Genomic DNA, 23,594 nt, shown 5'->3' with positions numbered 1-23,594 from the left:
GCTATGCGGAAACAAGGAACACCTCAGCTGTATGTGAGGTAGATTCTACGTATTCTAGTGGGCACGTTAATTTTGTTTAAAAGAAGAAGAGTGGGAAGAAGAAAAATGGGTGCATAAATCAGCAGTATATACACTAGTAAGCATATCTCTTACACGTCCCATCGGGTTGCTGGCTTAACCATTTGCTATCCAAATCAAAGCCTACACCTCATCCATTTCGCCAATTCAAGCCCATAAAAAGCGATAACTATCTAGAAAACGAATAACAAATCTTCGTCGTAATGGCCATATAGCCATCTCGTGGCAATGCCAACGGCACCCGTGCTGTCTTGCTCTATTGTCAGATGCACAGTCGTCAATTTCCCCCCTCTTTCATCCATCCAAAGGACTGATTGTCGAGCCCATACTACCGGCATCACTAGGAGACCGCATACCAGATGTTGTTTCATCTCCGCTACTGTTCTTGCTGCTCCCATTAATAAATCCCAGTCCAGTTCCAGGAAGCTCGAGTCTGCTTGAGATGCCCTCTCGGGAGATCTGAGTCACGCCAACGTTTGCCATCTTCATGGCTTCTTTGAGGGTCTCTCCAGTCTCGTCCATAGCAGCCAGGAATCTCGCAAGCTCTTTGCACAATTCCCAGTCGCCCTCTCTGACTGCCCTCGTCAGAACTCGAACTGACTGCTCCAGGGAAGCCTCCAGCTCATCCAGTGTGTGAAGGATGATGAGATATCCACCTGCAGTCTTGAGCGATCCTCTTTGCAAAGATTCCTCAAACAGCTCTTGTGCTGGGGGGAGATACGCGAAAAGCGTCTTCCACTGTCGGACTTCTGTCTTCCTTGTGCATTGTAGAACGATGTCAAGATATTCCTTAGAAGATGACAGTAGAGACAAAACACGCGGTAATACAGCATCTTCCGGCTTCGGTGACGTGTCAGCTTCTTCATCCAACACACGGTGAAGTAGCACCTCCAGTCCGTGGGAAAAGTACTCTAATCCTTCATACTGCTGAGAGAGATTTGCCGCTTCGACCGTCATGTTGTTGCAAAGATAGAACCTTAGTACGTCTGGTAGAACGAGATGCGTCTGTGAAATCAAGTCAAGTCAGTATTTAGAGCGTGTCATGCCAAATGAAAATCAGGTATAAATGATTTCTGCCCACTTACCCTGATTGCGAAGTGAAAAAAGGAAAAGTTCACATCACGCCGCTGTACCAAGTCCGATTCCACGCCAAGGACAATGCCTTTCTCTAACAGAATAGACAGTGGATAAAAGTCAACATCTATGGATACTGGCGGCGGCAGCTCTCTCCCACTATCACCCTTCGCTGCCATCAGCACGTCATGAATGTCGGCCCATGCTTTAATCTCCATTCCGTCAAACAGCCACAAGGAATCGCGGAGAGCAAGCGGCCCATAGCGCAGCTGAGTCTCTTCAGGGGAATGACTGATATTTATAGGAGGCTGATCTCGCATGCTCACATGGTATTCTACATTCTGCGCAATGATACGCATATCATACTTGAGCTGACCATCTTCATTCGTCGAAGGGCTCAGCAATACTAACTTGCCGTCGACTAAGAAGAGAACAGACGCAACGGCCACATCCTGGGAAGGGTCTCCGTCACTGATCTGGTTTTCTGGCAAGATCCAGCTGAGTCCTCGAACTCTAGCAGGGGACCGCACAATTCCATGAAATGCAATCTGGCCAACTTGTACCAAACGAATCGACCCGCTAGTTGGCACGAAAATGTAGTGGTACAAGAGATTCTCGTATGTGTATACAAGAAGGGAATCTTCCCCAGATGCCGCAATCAGCACCACGGGCGCAGGAAGCCGCTCGGTGTGTAACACATGAGAGTTATCCAGCGCTGCCTCGCGCGAGTAGAGCCGCAGTTCAAACGTTCGGTTATCCTCTATCGCCGCAACTAGGATATGTTGATACCAACACATGCCTCCCCGGACTGAGAATGAGTTTTCCATTGCCTCATCAGTAAAAGTCTTCCATCGTCCACTGTTGACGCTGTAGTGCGCCAATCCTCGGCGACCGGCGACAGCAACATAGCGTCCATCTGGAGAAATGACGGTCTGGCGAATCGGCCACTGATTGAGTAGATATGTTGATGGTATTCTTGAAGTATGCCACAAGAAGGGCTCAGCTGAGATGCTCGTTAGGTCGGGAAGATCATAGCCCCGGTAAATCATGACACTGGTCGGCGTTTGGAGCACTGTACGAAAGACGTTGGCTTCGTTGTAACAGCCGGTAATGGCATTTTTGGCCACCTCAAGTGACCATATAGCTTCATGCCGGCGCCCTAATAGAAGAATTTCGGAGCCTCCAGCAGACCAAACTGCGCCCCTGACCCCTGTAAGCCATTGTTCACCATTCATTGTTGCGACGCTGGGCTCGGCTCCAAAGCTGTGGCTTCCTAGTTTGCCAAACATGCTCCAAGTACACCAGCCTTTTTCGAAACCCGCAAAGAGGCAGTACCCATCGGGTGAGTATGTCAGGGTTGTAAAGACACCAGCCGTCGCCGTAGAGAAGGGCATACGATGGGCGTGGGAATGCACAATGTTACCTGCGTAGTCTCGGACAGAGTAAACGTGGATTGTGCCATCCGCACATCCAACAGCGATGAGTGAAAATCGAGCGTTAATCACGGCGCGCACAGCACGCCCTCTCGCATCCTGCGGAATATAGAAGCAGTGCCCCTTGAAGAGGCGCTTTGCGTCAGGACCTTCTGCTTCTTCTTCGTTTGTGCTTTTACGTTGCAGGCGCTGAACCGCATATGCTCTTCCATCGCTTGTAATCCAGGTAGCCAGATTCATCGGCCGATCATGGGTCATTTCCACGATGGATGCCTTTTTCTCTACCCAGCCCATACGGCTCAAGATCTCTGTCCGTGTCTGATTCCCACTACTATCGGGTGTCCAGCGGATGCATTGTACTGCGGCAGGCTTTCTTGTCGCAACAACTAGCTCGTCGTCAAGAGCTAAAGCGCTCTCTATCCCGGCATCAACTTTGATAACCATGCGGAACCGAACGCTGACATCGCGAACCCCTCCGCCCTCTCCCGGTCCCCAAAGAATCTGGTCAGGTCGCAGGTGAGATTGCGGGCCAATGAGGCTCTGCTTTCTCTTTTGTACGTTGTGATAGTTTGGAAAATGCGGTTTGTAGACTCTCGATTCGCCATCAGTGGCTATTGAATAAGTAATGAGGTATCCTTTGGATGTATGCACCACTAAGATGGCAGAATCGGGGCGTAGTAGGAGGTCGACGTTGATGCCGTAGGATTCCAATGACGATTCGGATCGAACTACTACAGCGAGAACCACCGCAGGCTGTGAAGGGTTAGCCAAGGGAGCAATGGAACCCGGTCTTGCGATCAACATACCTTGGTCTGCCAGAGCGTGATTGATGTTGCTGTGATGACGGCAAACATCTGGCCAGTGCGGGCAATGCGCAGTGCAAGCACGGGGTCTTTTACGGGCACCCTCCTTTCTTCGGCCGTCTGGTCTTTCGCAGCGCCGCCATCTGGGAAGAATTCATAGCGTTCGACAGGCTTGACAGCCGGGGTGGCCGGTGTCATAGGTGTTGGTGGAGGCTGCAAATCATCGGATTCTTCGGGCGTGGGTGATTTGAGCGGCTGCGCACTGGACTCAGGCTGCGGCGATGCCAAGGAGGATCCTGAATGGCTCTGCAGGCCATCGTACGAAGCGTATATGTTCGAATCCGAAGCTCTGCTGCTGCTGGTGGCATAGATGCGCGGAGTTCCGATGGGCCAATACATGGCGGAAGCCGAGTCTCCTCAGCGCTTCGATGTCGGGGGTTCACGGCGCAAATATTCGGTCATTTCCGTGTGCTGTGGTTCATGACAGAGCCATTGGACTCGTTGGCGTCCGATTGTTGCAATGTGAGTGCGGGTATTTTGCTGTTTTGGCAGGTTGTCGCTGCATGGCAAGTTGGCAGGGAGGCTTCATCACATGGGGAAGCTCTCTAGATGCATTACATAATCAATGGAGGAGGAGATGCCAACCACCCGCCTGGCATGGAGTAGAGCCACAAAGCCTAATGGGAAGATGAAGTAGAGGACAAGCTTTACTAAAGCAAGTAATCTAAGTTATAATGGAAAATTAAAGGCAAATTAATAGTAATATCCAGTATTGATGGTAAAAAAGCAAAGTATCAGCCAGTACCTAGATATGTCGTGGGAGAATGTCGCCCTGTCATATCTCGATATAGATCGACAAAAGCTGGTCAGAGCTAATGATACACCAACGAAAGCTACACACGGCACGGTGAGATCTAATCAAGATGAGCCAATCGAAAAGGGCCAGCAGACCACGAATCGCCAAGCAGGGCTCTAGTACGAGTAGTGATGCTACCAGCGCTGTGGAGAGAAGTAGTAGCATACACCTTTCTATACGTATAAGTAATGCTACTGCTGTGTCAGACACTGATATCGGCGCTACTAATCCTCATTTGGCTGCTTGGTATTGGGATCTATCTGCTGCTAATAAGATGATGCTACTCTTAGGACTTCATACTACTAGAATCCGCCAAGGCACTTTTTAATCATAGCATCTAATACTAATAAATAGTTCAACTACATATCCGCAGATAGGCGGCGGGTGGCTGCTTGCCGCTGTCGGATGTCCACGATACTAATCCAGCGCCTAGCATCTCAGTATTACTGCCTACTTAGGCAGTATCGCATACATGCCACAGGCGTCCAGATCTGCCCCACCTCCCAGCAAAGCCCCAGAACGGCTGTCGTGCAGCTTCATGTTGTTGCCAGGGCGCGCCATTGTGTACGTAATAAGCGGGTCAGAGCACTGTCCCAGAGGTCTGGTGAGGCGCCAAAACGCTCGAGTTGGAGAAGCCCCGCCAGTGCCGTTCCAGTTGGGGGATACTGGCGGTTATAGACGGCGGAACCCCGATCCCGGCGCCGGCTGCCTTTCCCCAAACTATCGCGTAAAATGACAATTATTATGGAGGTGTTGACAAATGCCGTACAGAGGCCAGCATTACTGCTATCGCATGTGCTGCATGGTGCTGAACTAATGATTGGGGGGGATATTTGGAGGGGCAGCTTTCGTTATCAGCTCCCGAGGGCCACTTTAAACCCAATTACATCCTCTTACATACTTCAACCTCTCACCTCCCTTTCTTCATCATACACAGTCCGCCAGTCTTCTGTTCCACAAGGTTGGATGATAATACTCGCTCTCTTCATCTTACTTATTGAAGCATAAGAAGCATATAAATCATACACTGAATCAACACCATCTGCGCAGTGGCAATTCCTAGCCATAGCTGATATCCATATACACACTCACGACAGGTGAAGCTATAAGCCATCCAAGCCGCCACCATGCAGCCCATCACAAAAGCTGCCCGAACCCGAATCCGGGCTCTTTCAGTTTCCCGTAATGGCACCGTCACAATGTCCGCGCGTGCATCACTGCACAGCAGATCAAGCCATCTCAACAGCGCCGAAGCAGCGGCCACAGCACAGCCAGCTACTCACGAAGTAGACTATTCGCCCTCAGTACTCCGGGATATCGCCGCGAGGAGAGCCAAGGCGGGGAAGCTGGTAGCAGGCATTGCTGCAGCATCTGACAGTGACATGTTCAAGGGATCTGTATGTGTGGCGTGAATATTAATCAACAATCATATCACATTCATTGTTAGAGAGCGGGAGCTAACCTTGTATCTCACCTTAGCAAGCTGGGAAGCCAAAGGCGAAGCGATGGGACGGTATGTTTGTTGCCCATCCAGTATCTTCTACCAGCATAACGATAATGCGCTTAAGCTTTATAAAATTATTTGGCTAACATTAAAGTAAAATTGCAGACCACCTCAGTGCAGAGAGCAAGTCAAGAGAGCCGTGTTCTCTTAAGCAAGCAGCCAAGCACCTCAAACAGCCAGGACTCATCTCCCTCGGCGGTGGCTTGCCCTCCAGCGAGCTGTTCCCCCTTAGTGAAATCGACATGAAGGTTGCTATGCCGCCCGACTTTTCGGAGAAAGCGACTGCCAGGCACGGACAGAATGTCACCATTGGCAAGTACGACGTCCGTGATCGTGATGGCACCTATGATCTCTCTATTGCGCTCAATTACGGCCAGTCCACGGGATCTGCTCAGATGATGCGGTTCCTAACTGAGCACACCGAAATTGTTTGCAATCCTCCCTACGCCGATTGGAGAATATGCCAAACCATTGGCAGCACCGGAGCATTGGAGCAGGCGCTACGCATGTTTTTGGACAAGGACCGTGGCGACTCGGTCTTGACGGAAGATTTCAGTTTCTCAACGGCCCTGGAAACGATTGCTCCCTTGGGCGTCAAGGCCTATGGTATCCCCGTTGACGATCAAGGACTTATCCCTGAGGCCATGGACGAGCTGCTCACCAACTGGGACGCCAAAGCTAGAGGATCCAGGAAGCCTCATCTTCTATACACCGTCCCCTCGGGACAAAACCCAACAGGAGCAACCCAAGGCACGGAGAGAAGGCAAGCCATTTACAGAGTTGCACAGAAGCACGACATCTTCATCCTCGAGGATGAGCCGTATTATTTCCTCCAGATGCAGCCCTACACTGGCCCAGGCCAGCCCGATGCCCCTGTACCCAACAACGTTGAAGAGTTCGTTTCCTCTCTGATACCCACATACGTCAGCATGGACGTCGACGGCCGAGTCATGCGCATGGACTCCCTCTCCAAGGTCCTTGTCCCAGGATCCCGTATGGGTTGGATCGTCGCCTCGGAGCAGATTGTCGAGAGATACCAACGTCATGCTGAGGTCGCCAGTCAGGGGCCAAGCGGCTTCTCGCAAGTCATCGTCCACAAGCTGCTGGATGAGACATGGGGTCATGAGGGTTACCTGAAGTGGCTGATGAATCTGAGACTGGAGTACACCAAGAAGAGAGACGCATTACTAGCTGCTTGTGAGGATAACCTGCCGCGAGATCTTGTGAGCTGGACGCCACCCGCCGCTGGCATGTTCGTAAGTCTTCCCTCCCTCTTTCCCCCACTTTACTTTTTTCCAGCTACTTGCTGAACATACTCTGACACTTTTTCCATAGCTCTGGTTCACTGTCGACCACACCAAGCACCCCAGTGCCGGTACCCGCAGCCTCCTGGAGATTGAGCAGGAAATCTTTGACTCGTGCATCAAGGGCGGTGTGCTCGTCGCTCGAGGATCGTGGTTCCTTACTGAGAATACCGGTCCTCTACCGAGCTTGCACTTCCGTGCCACTTTTGCAGCGGCAAGCCCCGAGAACATGAATGCGGCGATTGCAAGATTCGGCCAGGCTGTCAAGGACAGCTTCGGCAGGAAATGAGAGAGCATTATCCAAAGAAGGAACACAAAAAATGATGCATTGTATGTGTAGTCCGAATCTACTAAGCCGGAGTAGTGCAAGGTAGAAAGCGCATTTGGAGAGATCTTTTCTTTACTTAGGGGATTCACTATAAAAGGGGAGGCATCAGGTTTTCATTTTGTCATGTTTGCTGAATATAGCGAAAGAGGGATACGAGCATGAATTGATTTTTAGTTAACAATACATAAAGAAATATATACCATGTTTCAACAAAGGAGGAGAGGAGATGTCCATGTATATGCCTTTCCAAGTCATAAATCATAAAATTCAACCCCTTATCTTTCATGTTTATCATTTCCTTCATTTCTCTCTTCCTTTAGTTCGCATATAGATATCATATAGCATAACATTCACGCCTCCTTCTTCGGCTCCCAAAATGCCACATGCACTCCCTGTCCCGGAGACAGCACAATATCAGACTTCAACAACGGATCCCCGCCATCAATCTCATGCATGAAGCTCTGTACCCGCTCGAACCTCTGAAAGATCCGGCACAGCGTGTAGCTCATCTCCGTGAGGGCAAACTGCTGCCCGATGCAGATCCGCGGGCCGGCGTTGAAGGGGATGTAGTCGTGCGGCTTCGGGTGCCACGTTGCCCAGCGCTCGGGGCTGAAGATGCCTGGGTCGGCAAAGGTATCCGAAACTGGGGGGTACAGATCTGGGCGACGCTGCATGACGAGCGTGGAGTATCCGACGGGTGTGTCCTTGAGGACGGGGAGAGGCTCGGAGCCATCTGGACCGCCGCCTCGGGGGAGGGTCGTGTCCTTGAGGGCGACGCGGACGTTGAATGGGACTGCGGGATAGAGGCGGAGGGTTTCGTTGAGAACCGCCTTGAGATATGGCATATTCTTGAGATGGTCGTAGGTGGGGAGGCGGTCCTCGCCGACAATTTCGAGGATCTCGCTACGCAGGCGGGCCACAGCGTGAGGGTAACGACCGAGTTCGTATATCGCCCATGAGAGAACTGAGGCAGTGGTGTCGCGGCCGGCGAGCAGGACAGCAACGATTTGGTCGCGCAAGACTTTGGGATCACGGGTGAAGCTGGCGAGCTCGTGCAGGAAGGTGTAGTCCTTGTCGGATTTGGTGTGGGCGGCGAGTTCCTCGGGGCTCATGCGCAGGGCGCGCTGGATGAAGTGGTTGACGAAGTGGTTCATTACTTTGAGACCGTCGTAGTAGGATTTCTTGGGGATGAAGGGTTGCAGTTTATACGCGCGAGCCAAGATATTTTGGACTCGTTGGACTTCGTTGAAGGCTTCAGCAAACTCTTGTTTCGGAGTTCTGCCAGTAATTATGGGTCAGTCTGTTGTTTCTCATTCATGAGGAGAGATATTCAAGCAATCTTACGTTAGGGATTTCACATCACTTCCCAGCAAAAAATCAGTAGCAACATCGAGAGTATAGCGGAAGAAGAGGTCGCGGATATCCATTCGTCTTCCATCGGCACGACCAAGATCAATCGCTTGATTCTCGCCTTCCAACGGGCCTCCATTTGCCATTGTCTTGAACAGAGTCTGTATGTGAGATTCAAAGCAGTGTAAGTCGCTCACGCGGTCCCTCGTAAACTGCGGCCTTATAAGCTGGCGGCTGTTATGCCACTGCATGCCGTCCGTGGTAAAGATGCTGTCGCCGAGGAAGGGTTCCCACTCGCTATGGAACTGCTCTCCCTTGCCAAAATCGTGAAACTGCGTGGCCAGAATGGCCTTGATGTTCTCGGGGTCGGCGGTGAAGCAAATTCGCTGGTTCATAATGCGCATCTCACAGGTCCAGGAGTCGGAGAAGAAGACGTCTCTCCACAGTTCCATGTTCTTATGGGCAATGGTGGCTCGAATGCCATAGTAGATAAAGTCCAGGGCTATTTGAGGCATGTATACATTAGCTGTGGTTTTCTAATTACGTCCATCCATCCAATTGAGCTATACGTAGGACAGATGAAAGGGGTGTTCAATAAAAGGGTTATACTAACAGAATGGAAAACGAGATGGAAGTGAAGCGCCATAGTTGCCGAGTTTCTTAATCCGTCGATGTTCCCTTATGCGGCTGATAGTCATGGCAAATGTTCCAATGCCAATCAGGGCGATGGAGAGCTTCTTGAAGGAGACATGCTCCCACAGTGCTTCGATTAAGCCCATGATTTTCGATACTCCAAGGGAAATTATACGGTTATGTCTGATTAAATGTCTGCCAGCGTCGAGTGGCCATGTACATCTGGCCCAGGGCTCAAAGAGGCACAAAGGTATTCAAATTGAATCAGAAAGCAATTGCTCGTCTCCAAACAAATGAATATATGAAGTCACTCTTCCCATTCACATATTCAATTACAGCCCATGCTGCGAGGCGAATAGTGAAAAACAAGAGCAAGGGCTTAAGAGATTGTTGAAAAGGGCGAAGAGAAAATGCAAGCTCAACGGCAATGATGAGGCATTATGAGAGGCGAGAAGAAGAAAACTGGACATTATGAAGCAGCCAAGCAAGTAAAAGGCAGGGCGTCAAAGGTTGTTGCTTCGGACCCTTGAACAACTCCGGGAGGGCTAAAGTAGCGGGTGGGGAGGACAGAAGCAAAGTGGCTAATTGAAGCCACTACAATCCATCCTTGGCAGCATATTCCGAGTGGGAGGAGCAACGCAGAGTCGCAAATTTGTGCAAGAATTGTGCCTCAATAATACCCATTCTTCAAAAATATCCCAATATTCCAAGTAGCATTGATTATTATCATCTTTATCATCATTCGTCAATGAGGAGCTTCTAACAATATGTCCTCAGCTCCACTACTGGAGCCGCGTATCGAAATCTCGCAGAAATATCCTAGCTTGTAGCGGCCGTCCAATTCTACATGCCAGCATCTAGGCTCTCTCTGAAGCTAAACATTTATCACCTGTTAATTTAATTTGGATGCTGCCCAGCCGAGGCATGTCCTAATACCGTCGTGACGTTGACGTCGATGATTCGTCCGATTCGCTTCAGCCCGTTCGTTTAATGGCGGGGTAGAAGGAATTACCTACCTAGGTAGGTATACCGGTTGTAAATCGCCGTTCATTGGATTTATGCTCATGTGATGATCGTGTGGGTATAAACCGGCTATTACTATTATGTTTCGTGTAGGAGGATTCTGCTAAGTGAATGACGATCTGGAGATGTTTGTTGCAAAGCCAAAATCCTCTTTTACAATATAGGGTAGCGAGTGTAGAGCTCACAAATGCTTCCCATGAGAGAAGTAATAATAAACGAAATAATTATAGGGTATCTATACATGTCAAGAGAGATAAAGATACCTCCAGACTCTAAAATTTCTAATGGCTGGGACGATTGTGACAATAGGTAGGCTATCAACTAGAGGTATGCAACGGCTGCTTGCGGCTTTGGTATCCACACACTAGAGGCATTCACAAGTATCTATCCTAAAACAAGGCCAAATCAGGATCGATGATGTTAAAACTGCAACATTCCAGATCTGAGACCCTGGATTATAAAACATATAGTATAGAGTGTCGCCTATTGCTACCTACCCAGATAGTGGTTCTGTAACTTACATGTAAGCTTTGAGGCCTAAGCTCCATAATGTTCGAGAGCTAGCTTTGAGATACGTATCCAGATCTAGAACACCGAGGAGAGCTTAGCTGGTGAAATTTCTCGTTTAATTAATTAAAATTGGCTACAATTAACTTTTATTCAACGCATATCCTCCCTAGTGACATTGCATTTCCAAGGCATTCCCTAATTTTATACATGCTCTATGCTCTGGAAACAGCTTCAATCCCCACAAACCAAGATTAGATCGATTCGTACTAGCGCCCCTCTAACCCCCACAAGCCACGAGCCCAGCCCACTATCAACTACACCAACGGCTTAAGCGTCCATCGTCGTCATATCTTCCGTAACCTCTCTTCATAACTCACCCATTTACGCTCTCCACAATGTCCAGCTTCCCTCCCGACTCCCACGCACCCACACCTCCTATTCTCCCGCCAAAACCCAGCAGCCAAGAGCCCAGCCGCATCGGCACTCCGGCAAGCGGCGCGGCGCCGCCTCCACCACCGTCGACCTTGTCCGAAGCGGGGCAGCAGTATCGGAGCTCAGTGATCGCTGGCCTGGATGCAGCAGCAACAGCAGCAGCGGGAGGAGTGCCAACACCACCGCCTCCTCCTGCGCCGGCGGTAACAGCCAGGAGTGCTGATATTCCAGATCCGGGAGACCAATGGCTTCCACAGGTGCTCCAAGATAAATCGTGAGTTCTTCTCTATGCCCCATTAGAAAGTCATATATATATCATTTTTACATTCCCACGAGAAAGAAGACAACATGACAAGCAAGTAGCTAACCTCTTCTTAACAAAAAAACAGCATCCAAGACCTCGCCGACATCCTCTCTAGCCCAGCCCTCCTCAACGGCCTCACAAACTCCCCGTCCTCCATCCACCCTTCCCTCCAAGCCTCCCACCAAGACCTCCTCGCCGCCCTCGCCTCCAACGTCGACCTAGCCACGCGCCTCTCCGAGCTTGAGTCCCGCCTCGCTCACCAGCGCTCCACCGCCCAGGCCCAGCTCCTCTCCATGCACGCCCTCGAGCGCCAGTGGCGCCAGAAGCAGTCCGACATGGATCTCGCCCTCGCGCGCTTCAGCCCCGCTGCGCTCTACCAGCTGCTCAACCAGAGCGTCCAGGAGCAGGCCCTCGTGTGCCAAGCCATGGAGGAGAGTTTTATGGATAGGGACGGCGTGGATGGCGGCGGCGGGGAGGCGACGTCGGAAAGGGAGGCGGCCGAGTGGATTAGACGGTATAGAGAGGCAAAGGTGCAGTATTATTTGCGGCAGGAGCGTAAAGAGAGGTGGGATGAAGGCCGAGTTGGTGGTTGGAGGTGATTCCTTGCTTTTTTAGCTTCAGGAGAGCGTCATGAGACCATATTATGTTGCGTTGCTGATAGAGGGCGGGTGTCTATAATGGGTTACCAAAAGGTCAATTTTGTTTTCATGTATTTAGATTATAGCACGCATTGTCCGCTCGTCGCGATTTTCGTCTGCCTTCGCAACGAGTTGGCAACATAGATGGTATATACCCCAAACAGGAGTTTCATCTTTAGTTTTGTACTCGTATTACTGGTCTACGAAATTACCTTGTTCACCTCTACGTGCTCTTTTTAAGTAATAGCATATCTACATCATCTCTGAGTCTTAGCAAATAGCAACAAGACAAGCCTCATAAGCTATTAACAAAATGTATGAGCTTCACATTGGAAACTCTCAAAAAGTTTGGTTATTATCTACATGACGAAGAGTACAGATGTTCTGATTTCAACATGAAGGGGGAAAAAAGTCTATATCACCGAGGATCTTTCTCTCTATGTGGGGGCCTTGATGTAAGGATAGCGTCCCGAGGGTATCAGTATCAATGTTACAAAATTGTGACAACAGGCTATGCAATGCTGAATTGGCTGTTTTTTTCTTTTTTTCGTTTTCTTTTTCTTTGCCTTGCCTCTTCATCTTACTTCCAAATTTCATATGGAAGCGCCGTGTCTTAAAGGCCCACGCCGAGGGCGCTAAACGGGCTCTTGACCATATCTGGGCTGCGAGGACTCATAGGCATTGCGAATAGGTCATCTTCAGCGTCGTGCGAGCCAGGCTGTAAAGGAGCTGCGTCGCCGCTGAGAGCAGCATCAAGAGATATCGGGCCGGATGGGCGGCCGCGAGAAATGGCCGAGAAGGATGACACGGCAATGTCACCTCCTAGAGGAGATAGCATGTGAGACTGGCTATCAGGGCTGGTAAACGTATTTGCTGGTTCAGGGGCACTTTGTATTAGTTTGTAATTACGAGCAGTTGAATGATTGGGGTGTGGTTTTTCCTTTCTCTCTCTGGCGGACAGCTTACCTGCTGGGCTCGGCACCAAATCTGCCGGCGAAGTGGCCAGACGCAAGCCCTTGAGCTTGTCGCCAAGGCGTCCAGAGACGGGGGAGCGAGGACTGGTAGTGGCAGGTGCTGCAGGAGCACGCAAGAAGTTGTCGACGATCCACTGCTTCTCTGCTAGAGCCATCTCAAGGCCTACACTCTCAGCGTTTGCCCTCATCTCGGCTTCCATTTCTAGCTCAAGCTCCCGCAGACGTTTCTTAGCCCATATCGTATGTAACACCCCTCGAGGACCAGATTCCGCCTGGAAATGGTCTGGGAATATGGCCGGCAGCGGCTTGAGCACTAAACTGGGTCGTCCAGGGCGCGCAATAGTTACCGTTGCCGGCACCGGCGCCTCGGGAGGCAGCATGAAGTAGACACGGCGTCGGGCATCGTTTTCATCGGTATCCCTAGCCGGAAGGAAGGTCGACTTACCCGGCCACGAAACCTCCCAGACAGCGGCATCAACAACAGGGCTGGCAGGCACATGGGCTGGCGTGGCCGATGCATTATCAGCAGCATCACCACCAGCGCCGGAGATTACACCAGCAGCAGAATTCGTATCTTGGCTGGACAAGGTGGTTGCAGCCGCCCCAGGATACCACTCGACCATCAGGATCTTGGTGCCACGATCGCTGAACTCGAATCGAGCTAGATGCGTGGCAACGGGAGCTGTATCCAAGGTTGCGGCGTCAGGGGGTGTGAGGAGCTTATCTTCAGCATCATCTCTGGCGACAATAGCGCTGTCGACGGCAGCGGGGGTAGCCGGCTCAAGAGCTGGTTGGACAGTCGGCTCGATAGCAGCAGGCTGAAGTCCTTCTTGCTGCTGATACTCTTGCGGCTCATGATTATCGTGCACAACCTCCTTTTGGGACTGATGATCGCGCTCGAGCTTGAGCCCAGCATCGGCGGTAGTGGATGGCCGAAGAGGCCCCGAAGATGAGTCCATGGTGGGAAAGCTTAAGATGGAAGAAAAAGAAAGAGAGAAGCCCGTACGGTATAGGCTTGATTCGTTGGTCCTTTGATGTAATAGCAATGTCCGGAGCTCGGTGATGTTCGGATCAGAAGTCAGGGATTTCTTTCTCCTTTTTCCCTTTTAAATTTTCTTCGTCGTTAAGGTCGTTGTAGCTGGTACATGGTCGCTGCTCAAAGTTACAGCCGGTCTTTTGGGATGAGCGAAGAAAGGTCTTGCCGGCAGAGAGAGTTTAGACGGCGGTTGGATGGCGGCGACTTGAGTTGAGTTGAATTAAGAAGCTGGCCTGGCTGACATAATTGGAAGAGGGGGCGAGCGGAGCTTCCTCCGTGCAGCGCCACGACGAGGAACCATTGTTATGTGTGACTCTTTTTTAGAAAGAGAAAGGGCGCTTTTCTTTCCTATCCGGCAGGATTCGTATTTCTTTCTTTTCCTGATACCTAGACTGTATACTATCTCTTGTTTTATCCTTCCTTGGCGATGGAGAAGCCTTTAATACTACCACCAGTAATCCTACCAATTCCTGTAGGTACCTGTCGATGGGCGCAGGAGCCCCTCTAAAGACCGAGGTCTAGTCCGAGAGAGTTATTAATAGCTCGATTAGTGGTGGATGGGACTCTGTAAATAGCACCCAGCAGATTCAGTTGAGGAACTGCTGGAGCTAGCAGCACTAGTGGGGCTAATGCGATTCAGTCGCTCTATTAGGAATTGTCTTTGGCTGTGCATCGGCTTTAAGATTTTACGGGCAACGCAGCACCGAGTTGAGTATACTTGGAAACCAAAATACCTTTATATCTGGATGGTGAATCTGGAGGGCATACTCCAATATTAATATATCGAGAGTAAAGTTTTATTTCTCGCAATTAGGGTCATATCTGTTTATTTAATTCCCCGAGGTCTGGAGCACGTACTGCGACGTATAAGTGCTTTTAAGTTACAGCATGCCAAGCATTGGGTTCATGTAAGCGCTCTATTTCAAGCTGAGCCATATTATCATGACTCTTTACAATAGTTACCACTTACCTACCTATGTTTACTGGCTGCTAATTATCTATTAAGGCTAATGATAAAATAGCAGATTGAGTGCTTCCAAGCATGCACAACCAAAGACATTAGCCGCCTTCTGCGACGTGGCGTGATCAAGCATGTGAAATGCGCACTCTCTAACGACTTCGAAACTTGAGCGCGAGCAAAGGGGGAGGGGAATGGTCAGGGAATATTATCGGCTTTAATAACTGTCGGCACGTTCGGTGGAGTTGATACAACCATGGCGGGAAGCTAAGTTGTTTAATTTGCTGACATGTACTTGTAAAACATGCCTGCCCAAACCCAGGCGCATTTCAGCCGAGCAGGTCTTGATGGCGAAGCTGGGGCAAACATTGGCTTGTTTTCACGATATGCCGAAATTTCTCCTCCCCACAACTCCCGCAAGTTCAGCACAAGGTGCTTAAGGTAGTGCCTATGCTTAATATTCGGCGCGGGTTTGACAGGCTCGACTAGGTAGGATATCCTGCATGGTCTTCCCTTTCAATCCGTAGTTATTACACAAGTGGAAAGAAAAAGAGATGGCCAAGAAGTGATACTGTCTTGACTCCAACCTTGCATGGAAGGAATATGGGGGCTGAAAACATGTACACCATTTGCCCTACATTTGAGGAAATCAATGAGCTCGCTCTTCATGTGACGATAGCCTCAGCACAAAATCCTGTTTGCCCCTCTCATCGAGACTTTAACCATGACCAACGCCCATTCGCGGACATTGTCCTTCGTGCCCTCCACAACACTACTCAATATTAGTACATATAGCCGTAGCTGGTCCCATCCAGATCACAAACGTGGAGATGCACTCACTCAGCTGTAACAGGGGCAGTGCTCGCCCCAACACCTAATTAATTAAGAGTGATAGTGCCTGCTCCATACTTGATCTTATTAATTTTCTCCAGGCGATGGTAATTTTGTTTGACAATACAAATCAGCGCCCTGGGCAGCTTTGTCAGCGCTGGGCGCAATATGGCTAGTAGCTGATGCTGCCAAGCGTGCTGCGGCGTCCCTTTAAACATGCTGCCCGACCAAGGCCAATTTGGAAGTTAGTAGAGGATAGACATTGCACAGAAAAGGCTACTACCAATATGGGCAGTGATGAGATGAGATGACAGATATTCGGCCCTCGCGAATGATGCGTATCCTTTTGAAACACGCTCTGCATCTTGCTGCCCAGCGGCATCAGAGGCTAGGCAGCTCGATAAATTAAACTTGACAGATAGAAGAGGTGCTTGGCATCGTCGCTTGTCTACGCTGGGCTTGGCAGCGACTGGCGGCATTCGGCTCACGGCAGCGGTCCCTGGTCTCCTGCAGAACTGAGCGTCTTTTCCCTTGCCACTCGTATTGCCACGAGTGGGCATTTTGAAATGGATACCTAGAGAATAATATAGCACTTGTCACATACCGCGAGTAAGGCACCCGCTGTATAATCTGGAGTAATTAGCAGTAATAGCACCCGTACCTACCTATGGAGCGGGCTCTGTCGCTGGAAGAGGGCAGCCACACAGGGCAATTTGCGGGAAATGCTGCTGTGGCTCGCTCGTTCTTTTTTACCACCGCTGCCACGCTACCTTGGCATGTGCAAAGTTTGGAATACTTCGTATAAGGTACTTGGTGCACGAGTGAAGCACCTGCTGCCTTTATCCCCTTCCACGTGATGCTGTCTGATGTCTGTGCTCCGTAGCGTTACATGGTGAGATACGTACTGTCAGGCGAGTGTCGTTTCATCAACTCGCAGTGACTTGGATGATAAAAGACTTGGCAAAAGTAGCACAGCACCTGCGGGCAGTTCCACTACCAGTGGCATCTCAGCTCTGCCGCTAAGGAAAAAAAATGACAGCGAACAAGTAATCCACGACTTGGTCAAAGTTTCTTCCGCCAGGGGCCTCCCCCCAAATGCAGGCGCATCTCCGCTTTGTTGCTAGCAGCACGGCTCAGATCCGCCGCTGGCCAATGGCACGGCCCAGGGGCCTCTTTTTCCGGCCCTCGTCTAGGCCTCTTGGGGCTAGGCCGGCGCTAGACTCGAAACCTACCGTGTCACTGAATTGCCGTGCTGCCCATCAGGTTTTTTGGCGCCGGTTTCTTTGCTCTAGCGCTGCGACGAGCGCTGCAGCTCAGCGGCCGGTGGTCTGCCCTTTGGTCGCCCAGCAATCCGCGGCACCTGTTTCGCTTCTGGCTCGCTATCTCGCGATCTCAGCGCTCTTCCTGCCTCAAACTCCAAAGCGTCCTCCCAGTGCCGGATTGCACGTCCCAGCCGGCCAATTCGACGTCGACGCCGCCGCATCGCTCGCAGAAATCACAACCCGCCAAGCTTCCCTCACGATACGCTCTAGACGCTAGTGTCGACAAAAGACGAACGACGAAAAACAAACCATCGCCGATTTTGTGTGTTTCGGCTTCCCTCTCGCCCTTTCTTGGCGACGCCCTTCGTACCGGCCGGCCGATTTTGAGGCTTCATCGCGGTCGATCGGGGGAGGTCGCCGACAGGTGCCATCTGCGGCCTCTCGGGGCTGCTTCGTTCTGAGTCGCTTCTGGCTTCCCAACTTGGCCATCATCGCCGCAGCACCGTCCACCAGACGCCAACCTTGTCGCCATCACGATGGATCCTAACAAAAGAGGTTCTGGAGGATTCCGCAGGAAACCGGTCCAGAGACAATCTTTGGGATTGTCTGATGACGGCAGCGAAAATGAAATATTCGATTTGGCTGCCGCCACCGTGTCCGACGGCTTTCGACCAACAATTCCATCACCAACAATTCCATCACCAACTGACAGTTCGTCAGTATTCTCGACAACAAACAACCACACCAGTCACTCGGCCGCCTCTTCGCAAGCTCGATTACTCTCTCAAAGTCCAACCAACGAACAAACGACGACTTCTAGCCTCTCCAAGCCTTCAGCATCTACCTCTGCCCGCCCATCAAGCGCAGTCAAACCTCCACGGCCTCATGATTCACTCACGCTCCGCAGCGATGGTTCAAACCCTCTTCAAACCGACCCGTCATTATCGTCAGCGCTGGCGTCGCTCACAGATGCGCCTCGGATACGGCCTCAGAGTCCTTACCGAGGCCCCACTGGTCCTTCACATCCGTATCAAATGTACCCGCAGAGAACGCTGAGCAACGGTACGGCTTCTACCGACCAAGCTGCACCTCGCGGCCCTGCGCATCCATATGCCCTCTACCCTCAAAATACCATTACCAGCGGCGATGAGACGCCTAATCAGATACCCATTGGCTTTTCGACGTCCAGCGATGGCTATCAGAGGCAAATTGGCCCGGATGGAGAAGAAGTAGGAGGCTTGGTTGGGCCATTGGGACATACTGAAGAGCTGCCTCCTTATACAAGATACCCCGACCAGGCCGTTGTCCCAAGGCCCACTCCTGCTGAAGCTGTACTGCAAGAAGATGTCGCACCCAATAATCCAGCCCAAGCCGTCACTGGGGCTGGAGGGATTGGAGTAGCGACGCGGAATCCAGAGTTTTCATCTACAGAAGAAGACCTTCAGCCTTCACAGTCTAGGCCATCCACTCGCAGTCATCACGACATCAACACTGCTGCACAAAACGAGGCGGAGAAGCCTCCGATGAGCAAGTGGCAACGTAGAGCAAAGAAGAAGCTCTGGGGCATCGTGCCGTATTGGGCAATATGTCTACTTATTATAGGTGTTGTTCTCGTTGGCGTTATACTGGGTGCTGTCATAGGAACAGTTCTCTCGCACCATAAACCGCCACCACCTCACGGTTCTGAGTATGTCTCCCCTCACCCCTCTCTTTCATTCGGCGTCTCAAATAATTATTAACTTGCTTTAGCGATTATCCACAACCGAATCCGTCACCAACGCCTGATGTCATACCTTTACCCAATGTCCCTCCACATCTACCTCATCTACCTACCGGCAATTGGGAACTCCCAATCCTGATTCCCAGCCAATCACCCAAGACTTGCTTTAACGATACCAGACAGAGTCCTGCGTGGAGCTGTAGCATGCCTTCTAGCTACTACGAGATGAAGCTCGGCAATATGAGCAACGAAAGAGCGACGTCGTGCTATAACTTCACACTCAAGCCCGTCAATCTCATTGATTCCCGGTTTCTCTGGGGCACGCAGCCTCCCAATATCGACAATGAAATATTAACACTTGTCAACGATACATCTGAGCCTCGCCGTGGCCCGGCGTGGTGGCTGAAGGTTACATATGACAAGATAGTTGTTCTCGCTGAGGATACTTTTGTCCCTCCTAACCCTAAGGCTAGACGTTGGGACGATATTGGTGGACCATTTGATGATTATGATGTAATCCGACAAAACAAACCTAAGGGAGCTCAAAACGGTGATAAACCCTGGATATGTACCTGGCCTGGCACGACACTCGAAATTTTCATCTACCCCTTCCAGAATTCCAGTACTGGAGCCAATCCAACTTCTGGCACAGCGTCCTCGTCAGCGGCGTCGTCAACAGCGTCGTCGACGAGCTCTGCGCCCAACCCGTATGCTTCAGAGGGTTTATACCCTTACCCTCGAAATGTCAAGTTTGTAGAGAGACGACAAGCCTACAACATTGGCAACCCTATCTGTCGCCAAGTTCAGGTCGTCGACAATGGACGTGGTATGGCGAATGTGACGGACAGCTTTGGGAATCCCATTCAAATAACGATTGATGTGAACCTGGTCTCGGACAACGAACAGCAGCAGACATCCCAAAACAGCCGCTCGCTCCGAAAGAAGTGGAATCAAACTTGGAACTCTCAGAAGTTGGTGGAGTTAACGCCTTGTGGCTGTCTTTGGTATTCCTGATTTCCACCCGTCGCCTTTTCTCCCCACCAACCCATCTACCATATAGATGATGCTCGGCCTTTTTTTATTTTCTCTGTTTTCCATGGCGCTATAAACATTTCGAGGGCTTCTTTGATCACGGCGTTTTGGCTCAGTTGTGGAGCTTGGGCTGATGTGGTTTTCTTGCCCCTTTTCTTTGTCATACACAAAAAGGAGGCTCTCTTTCCTTCATCTAAGGGCGTTAATTTTGTCTTTTTCTTTCTGCATTTGTGACAGCTATTGTTCATACGGCGTTGGGAGCTTTTCATTTTATTTTTGGCGCTCTTACACATCTGCGGCCCGTGAGCCCAGCGTGCGCGCTTGTGGCTTTTCTTTGTTCCTCTTATTCCCTCTTTTCTTGTTTTGAAGGTTTTGGGAAAGGGATTGGAATTGATTACGTATTATTTTATCTTATTTTGTTCTACTTTGTTTTTATTCCTGGTAGTAGGCCAGGTCGCCACGATTCTTTCGGCGAAGACTTGATGTGTTGTTCTCGAGTCGGCTTAAATTAGCCCGAGGTGGATGTTATGTGTTATCTATCATGTATGCCGGTAGGAAAAGAGAAGAAAATTATTATGAACGGAGGGTAATACAGCTAGTTTGGCAATGAACTTGCTGTTTGAAAAGATGTTAAAAAAAGGATGATTTTTGTATACGTGGCGTTTGAGTGCCCTTTGCAGTGATGTACAACTACATTTTCTTGTTTATAGACATATAATGTTAAATTCGATGAATGCACTCTATGAGCCCTCACTACTTGTGCTATTTTCCAATCATACGTGGTCTTGTACTATTTTCTAATTATACGTGGTAACTTCCCTTTGGATTGCTTTGGATACCTGAAACCGAATCTCTACTCATAAAATACATCAGACAAATCAGAAACTGAAGAAGAATAGACGGCGTATCGTACATTATGATAATTGAAGTCCAACGCCGAGCTGAACAGATTCCTAAATTGCAAAGCTGCTATCCTTTAAAGAGAAAACGCCTGCTCCCAATCCATCCAAGTATGTTTCCATCTAGCGCCTATGAATTTCCCTTACAAATAGCTAGACAAGTTTTCCCTATAAAACACTAAAAAGCAATTATTCAAAATGTAGTGTGGCTGAGATGTCTAACACACGATCTAAACATTCTTCCAGAATCCGCATACATCGAATTACTGCCAGGATCTCCTGGAAGCATGAGTCAAGTAGCCACGGGCTGAATAGCGGGAGTCGTCTCCCCGGTCGTCGTCGAGCGAATCTCATCGCCGACAATGTCCTTTCTTCCGTCACGGAAATCTCGCATCAGCGACAGGAAGATGGAATTCTGCCACTTCTCGCCGCTCTCGTGCTTGACGCAGTCGAGGAGCTTCTCAGCAGCCTCGGCGACGGCAGACTTGGGGTGCTGGACATCTATCTGTTCTTGTTCTGGCTCTGGTTCTTGCATCTGCTCCAAGATGGGCTCTGGCTGGGCTTCTAGCACCCTCGTGTCGTCATTGAGCGCTAGGTTGCCGATTTCGGGGGTCTCGAGATCCGTTAGCCGAGAGGCCTTGACTGCCGCGGCTATTGCTTCGGTCTCTTCCAGCTCGAGGGCCATTTGTTCCATGGCAGCGTCCACCTCCTTCATGTTGCCGCCTCCGTGGGCTGACATCCAGCGGGACATTTCCTGGTCGAATTCTGGCTCCTTGACGGCGCTGGCTGGAGGGTTGAACATGGATGGCGCGAACGCAGAGGTAAAGTTTGGCTGTGAAAAGGTGGGTTGGAAGGCGGTCTGAGCTGGAGAGTGGTTCATTTGGCGATTTGCTGCCAGAGTTGTTGGAGCTGGCGACCGCTGCTGCGCGGCGAAGCGGTTGAAGTCGGCCGCCCAGTTGCTCCCGCTTGACATCGGCGCGGTCATCTGCATGGGGCTCGAGAAGCTGGGACCTGCTGTGTGTGCTGGCGCGACTTGCGCAAAGGGCAGAGACGGCGTCAGCCTGGTGGCGGGATCGCTCTCAAAGCCGGGCAAGGCAGAGGCGCCGCCCATGAAGGCGCCGAAATCATTCTGCTGGCCCTGGGCGGGATGCAGCGGTGAGGAGCGGAAAGTCTGTGACTTTGAGGATTAAAATGTTAGCATCGATGGCAACGCGACGCGTGTTTGAGCCTCGTGGCACAAAAACGACGAGAAGAGAGAGAATGCTTACGTTCTGGCCGAACGCCCCTCGGCTCACATGTCTGTCTTGATGGTGGCTAAGATCCCGAGACTGGTGGTCGACGAGGCGCTTGAAGGGCGTAGAGCCGCTGCAGGAAGCGTCCTCCATGGTTGCTGAACTATGTGAAGTAGTAGAAAATGTTCCTTTCGAGCGGTCAAAATTGGAACAGGACGTGAATAATTACAAGAGAAAGAACGAGATGCCGTCGGTTGTATAGGTGAAGCTTTATGACATACTTGGTAGTATGAGTAGACGGATTATAGAGGGGCCCGGCTGCCAATAGCCTCGGCGAAACCGGGGGTGGCGGATCTGGGCCAGCGGCAACTGGAATTTGTGTAAGCTGGAAGCAGTTGATTTGAGCTGCGTAGATGTAGATGGGAAGAGGAGATGTATATTTGAATGAATCAGTAAATGAAAAAAAGAAGAGCGGCTAATTTTTTCCGGTTTGTGCTGAAGCTGTAAATTATACCCATGAAGAAATAATTATGCTTGGATATTCCATTCCAAAAAGTTCAGGCAGCCCGTTGAATGGACCGAGGTGCGAACGCAGGTACCGATGCCAGGTACGTACCGCGTTTGTGATTGAAATGGACTAACGGCCATGTGACTTACGCTGCCAAATCCGGAGAAGTTGATTATATAATTATTCTGACATAAAATTTCCTATTTGGGATGATGGCAACAGTGCAGTACAAAGCTCGTGTCAAGCTGCTTCAAAGTGTGGCGTGAAATAGGTACTAGGTAGCTGTCGGAATTTTGAAGCTAGTATCTAGTACAAGACTCAAGTAGTGACAGCTGAGTCAAGTAGCACAGAAAACTACGTCAGGTCGAAATAACGGCATTAATTGGGCGTAGATCAGTAACACGCAGACATGACAAGGGTCGGAGTATGAGAGCGTGTGCGTATACTCCGTATATGGATGGATAATATTTGTGCCAGAGAGGAGCAGCAATCCAAACCACTGCCTCAAGATTCTTCGTACTGTGCTGGGTCTGCTGAAAGGTACTTGCTGTCCTGTGGCACCTGTTAGACCCATGCCTTGGGGCGGGGAAGCCGGCGAGGCTAAAATAGACAGGGGTAACCACCGCCTATCAGCTCGGGAGCCTATACACGTAGACAGCGAAATCAGGTCGAAACAATGGTACAGTATAGACTTGGCGACACTTGCTTCAGATTCTCAGCTCAGCTATTGAAAGCAGAGAGCGACCAACATGGAGATGGAATGTTGGAACTGGAAGCTGCTCTTTCTTCCAGTCTGTATTTGTACATGCATGCGTGACATTCTTTTGCCGGAAGCGGTATGCAGTAGATTGCCACACAGTACTACTTATGCA

At 50.4% G+C, this 23,594-nt stretch overlaps 9 protein-coding genes across 9 annotated transcripts; 4 read left to right on the top strand and 5 right to left on the bottom strand.

Annotated features, from left to right (window-relative positions):
* Positions 1-55: 55 nt before the first annotated feature.
* GGI43DRAFT_392093 (RIC1-domain-containing protein) lies at positions 56-3,939 on the bottom strand. The gene is made up of 4 exons (XM_083204522.1): positions 3,392-3,939; positions 1,164-3,338; positions 201-1,083; positions 56-136 (listed from the first exon to the last, which is right to left on the bottom strand). Exons 1-3 carry the CDS (start codon positions 3,785-3,787, stop codon positions 373-375), a joined length of 3,282 nt encoding a protein of 1,093 aa, XP_083066728.1. The 5' UTR covers positions 3,788-3,939; the 3' UTR covers positions 56-136; positions 201-372.
* Positions 3,940-4,981: 1,042 nt separating this feature from the next.
* GGI43DRAFT_392092 (pyridoxal phosphate-dependent transferase) lies at positions 4,982-7,561 on the top strand. The gene is made up of 4 exons (XM_083204521.1): positions 4,982-5,641; positions 5,724-5,757; positions 5,854-7,004; positions 7,084-7,561. Exons 1-4 carry the CDS (start codon positions 5,372-5,374, stop codon positions 7,339-7,341), a joined length of 1,713 nt encoding a protein of 570 aa, XP_083066727.1. The 5' UTR covers positions 4,982-5,371; the 3' UTR covers positions 7,342-7,561.
* Positions 7,395-9,864, bottom strand: GGI43DRAFT_38314 (cytochrome P450). Its single transcript, XM_083203340.1, has 3 exons — positions 9,344-9,864; positions 8,725-9,232; positions 7,395-8,658 (listed from the first exon to the last, which is right to left on the bottom strand). The coding sequence occupies exons 1-3, from the start codon at positions 9,507-9,509 to the stop codon at positions 7,731-7,733; spliced, it is 1,602 nt and encodes a 533-aa protein (XP_083066726.1). The 5' UTR covers positions 9,510-9,864; the 3' UTR covers positions 7,395-7,730.
* Positions 9,865-11,238: 1,374 nt separating this feature from the next.
* Positions 11,239-12,557, top strand: GGI43DRAFT_38266 (vacuolar protein sorting family 37 protein). Its single transcript, XM_083203267.1, has 2 exons — positions 11,239-11,602; positions 11,718-12,557. The coding sequence occupies exons 1-2, from the start codon at positions 11,292-11,294 to the stop codon at positions 12,229-12,231; spliced, it is 825 nt and encodes a 274-aa protein (XP_083066725.1). The 5' UTR covers positions 11,239-11,291; the 3' UTR covers positions 12,232-12,557.
* On the bottom strand, positions 12,410-14,203 carry GGI43DRAFT_427375 (uncharacterized protein; the record flags this gene model as incomplete). Its single annotated transcript, XM_083208794.1, has 2 exons — positions 12,410-13,143; positions 13,237-14,203. 2 exons carry the CDS (start codon positions 14,201-14,203, stop codon positions 12,884-12,886), a joined length of 1,227 nt encoding a protein of 408 aa, XP_083066724.1. The 3' UTR covers positions 12,410-12,883.
* Positions 14,204-16,078: 1,875 nt separating this feature from the next.
* GGI43DRAFT_392080 (uncharacterized protein) lies at positions 16,079-17,046 on the bottom strand. The gene is made up of 2 exons (XM_083204520.1): positions 16,353-17,046; positions 16,079-16,288 (listed from the first exon to the last, which is right to left on the bottom strand). The coding sequence occupies exons 1-2, from the start codon at positions 16,627-16,629 to the stop codon at positions 16,242-16,244; spliced, it is 324 nt and encodes a 107-aa protein (XP_083066723.1). The 5' UTR covers positions 16,630-17,046; the 3' UTR covers positions 16,079-16,241.
* Positions 17,047-17,075: 29 nt separating this feature from the next.
* GGI43DRAFT_38234 (uncharacterized protein) lies at positions 17,076-17,738 on the top strand. The gene has a single exon (XM_083203234.1). The coding sequence runs from the start codon at positions 17,165-17,167 to the stop codon at positions 17,606-17,608; it is 444 nt and encodes a 147-aa protein (XP_083066722.1). The 5' UTR covers positions 17,076-17,164; the 3' UTR covers positions 17,609-17,738.
* Positions 17,739-20,083, top strand: GGI43DRAFT_38235 (uncharacterized protein). The gene is made up of 2 exons (XM_083203237.1): positions 17,739-19,018; positions 19,081-20,083. The coding sequence occupies exons 1-2, from the start codon at positions 17,868-17,870 to the stop codon at positions 20,063-20,065; spliced, it is 2,136 nt and encodes a 711-aa protein (XP_083066721.1). The 5' UTR covers positions 17,739-17,867; the 3' UTR covers positions 20,066-20,083.
* A 742-nt stretch (positions 20,084-20,825) lies between these two features.
* Positions 20,826-22,807, bottom strand: GGI43DRAFT_38230 (uncharacterized protein). Its single transcript, XM_083203231.1, has 2 exons — positions 22,251-22,807; positions 20,826-22,159 (listed from the first exon to the last, which is right to left on the bottom strand). The coding sequence occupies exons 1-2, from the start codon at positions 22,365-22,367 to the stop codon at positions 21,275-21,277; spliced, it is 1,002 nt and encodes a 333-aa protein (XP_083066720.1). The 5' UTR covers positions 22,368-22,807; the 3' UTR covers positions 20,826-21,274.
* Positions 22,808-23,594: the final 787 nt, after the last annotated feature.

This window comes from Trichoderma evansii (assembly GCF_050947405.1).
Source record: "Trichoderma evansii strain SZMC 28006 chromosome Unknown GGI43scaffold_1, whole genome shotgun sequence".
NCBI lineage: Eukaryota > Fungi > Ascomycota > Sordariomycetes > Hypocreales > Hypocreaceae > Trichoderma > Trichoderma evansii.
The sequence above is the reverse complement of the archived record's forward strand: the minus strand, read 5'-3'. Positions and strand labels throughout refer to the sequence as shown.

Bases quoted from the DNA above. Each gene is read 5' to 3' on its own strand.
- GGI43DRAFT_392093 (XM_083204522.1), bottom strand. From the start codon at position 3,787: ATGTATTGGCCCATCGGAACTCCGCGCATCTATGCCACCAGCAGCAGC. The intron at 3,339-3,391 runs GTATGTTGATCG...AACCCTTCACAG, and splicing joins TCACGCTCTGGCAGACCAAG to CCTGCGGTGGTTCTCGCTGT. The intron at 1,084-1,163 runs GTAAGTGGGCAG...TTGATTTCACAG, and splicing joins TTTTTCACTTCGCAATCAGG to ACGCATCTCGTTCTACCAGA.
- GGI43DRAFT_392092 (XM_083204521.1), top strand. From the start codon at position 5,372: ATGCAGCCCATCACAAAAGCTGCCCGAACCCGAATCCGGGCTCTTTCA. The intron at 5,642-5,723 runs GTATGTGTGGCG...ATCTCACCTTAG, and splicing joins GTGACATGTTCAAGGGATCT to CAAGCTGGGAAGCCAAAGGC. The intron at 7,005-7,083 runs GTAAGTCTTCCC...CTTTTTCCATAG, and splicing joins CACCCGCCGCTGGCATGTTC to CTCTGGTTCACTGTCGACCA.
- GGI43DRAFT_38314 (XM_083203340.1), bottom strand. From the start codon at position 9,509: ATGGGCTTAATCGAAGCACTGTGGGAGCATGTCTCCTTCAAGAAGCTC. The intron at 9,233-9,343 runs GTTAGTATAACC...TGCCTCAAATAG, and splicing joins TCCATCTCGTTTTCCATTCT to CCCTGGACTTTATCTACTAT. The intron at 8,659-8,724 runs GTAAGATTGCTT...AATTACTGGCAG, and splicing joins AGTGATGTGAAATCCCTAAC to AACTCCGAAACAAGAGTTTG.
- GGI43DRAFT_38266 (XM_083203267.1), top strand. From the start codon at position 11,292: ATGTCCAGCTTCCCTCCCGACTCCCACGCACCCACACCTCCTATTCTC. The intron at 11,603-11,717 runs GTGAGTTCTTCT...ACAAAAAAACAG, and splicing joins CAGGTGCTCCAAGATAAATC to CATCCAAGACCTCGCCGACA.
- GGI43DRAFT_392080 (XM_083204520.1), bottom strand. From the start codon at position 16,629: ATGCCCACTCGTGGCAATACGAGTGGCAAGGGAAAAGACGCTCAGTTC. The intron at 16,289-16,352 runs GTAGTAGCCTTT...TTGGTCGGGCAG, and splicing joins TCTCATCACTGCCCATATTG to CATGTTTAAAGGGACGCCGC.
- GGI43DRAFT_38234 (XM_083203234.1), top strand. From the start codon at position 17,165: ATGCAGGCGCATCTCCGCTTTGTTGCTAGCAGCACGGCTCAGATCCGC.
- GGI43DRAFT_38235 (XM_083203237.1), top strand. From the start codon at position 17,868: ATGGATCCTAACAAAAGAGGTTCTGGAGGATTCCGCAGGAAACCGGTC. The intron at 19,019-19,080 runs GTATGTCTCCCC...AACTTGCTTTAG, and splicing joins CCACCACCTCACGGTTCTGA to CGATTATCCACAACCGAATC.
- GGI43DRAFT_38230 (XM_083203231.1), bottom strand. From the start codon at position 22,367: ATGGAGGACGCTTCCTGCAGCGGCTCTACGCCCTTCAAGCGCCTCGTC. The intron at 22,160-22,250 runs GTAAGCATTCTC...TAATCCTCAAAG, and splicing joins GAGGGGCGTTCGGCCAGAAC to TCACAGACTTTCCGCTCCTC.